The sequence below is a fragment of the Helobdella robusta genome (assembly GCF_000326865.2).
Source record: "Helobdella robusta unplaced genomic scaffold HELROscaffold_7, whole genome shotgun sequence".
Classification (NCBI taxonomy): domain Eukaryota; kingdom Metazoa; phylum Annelida; class Clitellata; order Rhynchobdellida; family Glossiphoniidae; genus Helobdella; species Helobdella robusta.
The window spans coordinates 1070159-1075707 of NW_008705398.1; the positions used below are offsets into that span (position 1 = coordinate 1070159).

At 36.1% G+C, this 5549-nt stretch overlaps 1 protein-coding gene across 1 annotated transcript; it reads right to left on the minus strand.

Moving 5' to 3' along the window:
• On the minus strand, nt 1–5348 carry HELRODRAFT_189554 (hypothetical protein; the record flags this gene model as incomplete). Its single annotated transcript, XM_009030714.1, has 7 exons — nt 1–193; nt 280–419; nt 449–519; nt 715–778; nt 890–1272; nt 2065–3930; nt 5276–5348. The coding sequence occupies 7 exons, from the start codon at nt 5346–5348 to the stop codon at nt 145–147; spliced, it is 2646 nt and encodes an 881-aa protein (XP_009028962.1). The 3' UTR covers nt 1–144.
• Between the last annotated feature and the right edge of the window lie 201 nt (nt 5349–5549).

Below are 5549 nucleotides of genomic sequence, written 5' to 3' on the forward strand. Positions count from 1 at the left end.
TTATTATTCTAATTACAATTATAACAATTGCTATTACGAAAAATTCAAACAGAATAAAATTGTGATATGCTAATGACAAAATTGTAACAAATTAATTCATTAATTAATTCACTAATTCATTCATTCATTCAATTAACTAATTAATTAAACAATCCAAATATATATATATATATATATATATATATATATATATATATATATATATATATATCATTAATTAATTCACTAATTCATTCATTCATTCATTCATTCAATTAACTAATTAATTAAACAATCCAAATATATATATATATATATATATATATATATATATATATATATAATATTAATTTATTAAAAAACCAGGAAACATGATTTATATATTCATGATTTATAGATAGACAGATGGATAGATGGAAAAATTTAATTTCTTTACTGATATGTTGCCGTTGAAGTTGTTGTCGTTGTTGCTGTTGTCGCCGCTGCTCTTGCGGCTACTGTCGCCGCTGCTGTTGATCCTCTCCATTCCTTCATTAAAGGCTGTTTAAATTGAGATGAAGTTTATGAGGAAATTATGAAGATTTATCAAAATACGTCAATCAATCAGTCAATCAAACTGCTTCAATCATTCATTTGCTCACTCATTCATTTAATCATCCATTTATCCATGCATTCATGCATTCATTCATTCATTCATTCATTCATTCATTCATTCATTCATTCATTCAAGCTAACATCTCATAAGGAAAAGTTGAGCTTGTTTAAAATTAAATTTTCCATATTCGGTCTTTCTATCTACCTTTGTTGCTGATTTTGATGTTGATGTAATTGATGTTGTTGTTGATGTTATTGTTGTTGTAGTTGTTGTTGCAGTCTGTGTAATCTCTTTCAGACAACTTTCAACAACAACCGATTTCTGTTGTTGAGATTTGGGTTGTTGATGTTGTTGTTTTGCAGTGAAACTGAGGTTTTTGTTGATGTTGTTGTTGTTGTTGCTATTCTTGTTAATGTTTTTGTTGTTGTTGCTGCTGCTGTGGAAAGTATCCAAATCCTTGCAGCCTGAACCAAAAGATATTAGTTGATGTTGCTGCAGTTGTTGTTGTTGTTGTTGCTGATGTTGTTTTTGTGGAGGAGTAAGTTTATCACCATCATCTTCGTTGTTTTTACAACTTTTATTGATGTTGTTGTTGGTGTTGCTGCTTTTGTCATTTTTCAAATCATTTGTCTTCGAGATGTCACTGATATGTTGGGTTTTTGTTGATGAGGCTATTGCAGGCAATAACTTCCGCGTATCTGTTGAAAATTTTTGTTGATGTTTTTGATATTGTTGTTGTTGTTTAGTTCTTTGTTGTTGTAGTCTTTGAGTTCTTTGTTGTTGTTGTTGTTGTTGTTTGGCATTGCAATCATCATCGGCATCATCACTGTTGTTGTTGTTTGAAGCATTGCAATCATCGACTGGCTTATAATTTTTACATCTCTTTCCTTTCACTTCATTCCATCCGTCGTTCATTAATGATGATGATGATGTTGTTGGTGGAGGTGATGAAATAAGTGGTGGAAATGATGATGATGATAGTGTTGTTGATTTCATAAAAAGTGTTGCGAACGTAGTTGATGTCTTAGAACTTTGTTGTTGTTGTTGTGGCCGCGACGACGACGATGATAATGATGATGTCGTCGATGATGATGATGATGATGATGTTGGAGATGGTGAGATTGATGGAGATGATGATGCTGACGAAAGGAAAGATGACAAAGAAGATGATGACGAAGGAAGAAATTTGGTGGAAGTTGCAAGATTTTCATCTTTGTTGCTGAAGCCGTTCGCTGATGATCTGGTTAGTGTTGCTGAGCTTCTTATTGACGCTGTTGATGATGACGCTGTTGCTGTTGCTGCTGTATCTCTGGCTGCTGCTATTGCTGAAGATGTTGTAGTTGCTGCTGAAGTTGTTGTAGTTGCTGCTGAAGTTGTTGTAGTTGCTGCTGAAGTCGTTGTAGTTGCTGCTGATGTTATTTTTGATGTTGCAGTTGCAGTTGTGGCTTTAGACTCATTAGAATTATTATTAACGTTCTCAGAAGTGAAACTTTTATTGCCCTGTTGCTGTTGTTGTTGCTGCTGTTTATGATGTTGTCGCTTGTATTGTTGTTTGTGATAGTATCGATGCTGCTGAGGCTGCTGTTGCAGCTGCTGAGGCTGCTGTTGCAGCCACTGCTGATGTTGTTTGACGACCATTTTTGACCTCCTCTTACTCAGGACAACTTTGAAATCATCCCCTCCATCACCATCTTCAGAGAATTTATTCGAAATTTCATCCAGACAATCACCGAGCCTAATGACGTCATCAAACTTTCTTGTGACGTCATCGGCGACATCGGCGAGTTCGCAACCGCCTACATTGCTATCGAGCATATTTTCGCGAGCCACGATTTTGTTGTTGCTATTTTTAGTAGTAACGTTACTAATTATAGCCGCATTTGAATTGTTAGCAGCAGCAATAGTAGTAGTAGTAGTAGTAGTAGTAGTGGTAGTAGTGGCAGTGGTAGCTACTACATTATCGCCGTCGTCATCGTCAATTTTCACATCATCGTTATCATCTACTCCGTTAAAACTTTCATCACAATGACGACGACGATGATGATGACGGTGGTGATACTGATGAATAACGTTGCTTATCGGTCCGCCAATAAGATCGCAGTTTATCGGGTCAGCGACCTCATTCTGGATGCTAAATAGGTCAGGGTTTGTTTTCTGGGTCAGGTTGAGACTTTCAGAGTCAGATACGACGCAGGAACTGTTGCCTGTGATGCTGTGGCAGCCGCTCGAACTTGCAGACGTAAAGAGAGCCTCCTTCCTCATCATCACTTTCATCATCTTCCTTTTTTTCTTTTTCTTCTTTCCATCATCACCTGCTTTCATCCATTCACCATCCCCATCCTTTCTGCAATCATCACCACCACCACCATCATCATCATCATACTCATCTTCGTCATCGTCAGCGTCCTCATCGTCGAGATTTCTTGTCTCGGAGCCGGCTAGACTGACGTTTGAGATATTTTCTTCAGAGCAGATGGAAGAGTTGCAACTGTGAAGGACGCTATCGCCGTTGCGACAACAGCCACCGCAACAATATAATTTTAGCGTGGCTGCTGATGTTGTGGCTGTGGCCGTGGCTGAAGCTGCAGCTGAGTGCGGTAGCAGCCTGTCGTCATTAACATGACTACTATTGTTTCTATCGTTGTAGCAGTTGTTGTTGTTCATAATGTCGTTATTGTTGTTATTATTATTGTTGTTATTATTGTTGATGATGTTGATGTTGTTGTTGTTATTTAGGCCAAAAGTCATGTTTTTTGGAACATCTACCAGACTTTGGGCCATCACTGTAGTATTTTTTCGTATATTTTGACTGCCTTTCATCTTATTATTATTATTATTGTTATTATTATTACTACTATCATCATCGACGCTGAGACCACTATTCAGGAGCCATCTTTTGAAATCAGAGTTCCCGCCGAAAATATCACCGCAATCATTATCAACGCCATCGCGATCGTCATCATCATCATCATCATCATCAACATGACCATCATCATCATCATGACCATCATTATCGTCGTCGTTCGTGTATAAATCATTACCATCGTTACAAACGAAATCGTAGAAATTACAATTATTATTATTGTTATTATTATTATTATTATTTGTAGCAGCAGTGGTGGCGACGTTGTCGTCTGAATCGGCAGTATCAGTTACGATGTTATTATTGACGCTGTTTTTGGTATTTTCATAGTTGTTGTTATTATTATTATTATTAGTGTTAGTAGTAGTAGTAGTAGTAGAAGTAGTAGTAGTAGCTGCAGCAGTAGTAGCAGCTGCAACAGCAGCAGTAGTACTGTAGATAGCGTTATTTCTTGATCCAGTATTCTTCAATAGTGGTTTCGGAACATTATCATCTGGATGGGTAGAGCATGAAAACACATAAATATAAACATACATACACACACACATAAACACACACACAATAAACACACACACACATACAAACACACATACAAACACACACACACATACATACAAACAAACAATACAAACGAACGAAATAAATACAAAGGTCTCATGACAGAATAAAAACGAATTCGTTTCCACTCAAGTCTCGTAAAAAATCTTATACAGACATCCTTATATAGGCTAAATATTTTCATTAGCCACTGTATTCTGCAAATACAAATGGAAAAATGAATAGACATACACACAAACACACACGCACGCACACAAACATACACACATTGGCTTCCAAACAGTAGGTAAAGTCAGACAAAATTGGATAAAACAAAAAAAATTAATTAAAAAGCAATTCAAGAATAGTTTGTACACAGAGGGCTTCTATGAATTAAACACCTCCCCCCCCCTCAAAAATGTCTGGTTCCACCCTAGCATACACACACAAACATACATACATACATACACGTGCATACATACACGTGCATGCATACACACATATATACACGTACATACATACATACATACATACCTACCCACACACAACGTGTATGTGCGTGTGTGCATATATAATATCTAGTTAAACCTTTGTTAGAGGTTGTTTGATCCAGAATATGCAATATGCATTGATTAGTGTGTACCTAGTATGTTTGCATGCATGTTTGCATGCATGCGTACGTATGTATCCATGCAAATGTGTATGCATTTTTGTTCACCCATTCACCTATGAGTGCTTGCTTGTTTGTATGTAATGCATACGTGTATTATGGTGTACATGTATGAACGTATGTAAATAAATATCGGTATTTTATTCAGAATACGTACTTAAATATGTATGTACGCACTGGTACACACACACACATACACACACACATATATATACATATATATATGTATATATATATATATATGTGTGTGCGTGTGTGTGTTTGCACAAGACCACGTGACATAATTTATTGGATGTACAAAGGTCACCAGGCAAAAAATGGTTGGATGGATAAATAGATGGATAAATGGATGGATAGATGAAAAGGCGTTTCGGAGGATGAATGAATGAGTGAATGAACAAACGAATGAAAGAACAAAATAATGATTCGCGAAAAACAAATCCACAATGTCAAAACATCGATAGACAACAGCCTATCAGTAACTACTGACTGCAAAGATAACTAAACAAATTAAAAAATGTTTAGAAAAAATCAACAAATATAATAAATCAATTGTCAATTAATTTATTAATTAATTCATCCATCCGTTTAACCATCTAATTGATTAATTAATTAATTAAGCAAAACTTACTCAGTCTGTTGGACGGGAATGACTTGAACGTCCTGCCGCCCCCAGATCTGAAGTACTTGGCATTCAGTAGCATGATGAAGAGTTTGTAGGGGACGGTGAAGATGGCGAAGAAAAGGATGGATAGAAGGAATAAGATGATGATTGTAAAAATGAATAAAATTATGGTGGTAAGGATGAGTTGGAGGAAACAAATGTTGATGGTGATGACAATGGTGGAAAAAATAATGATGATGATGACGACCGGGGATGATGATGCGATGAATACACTAATCAG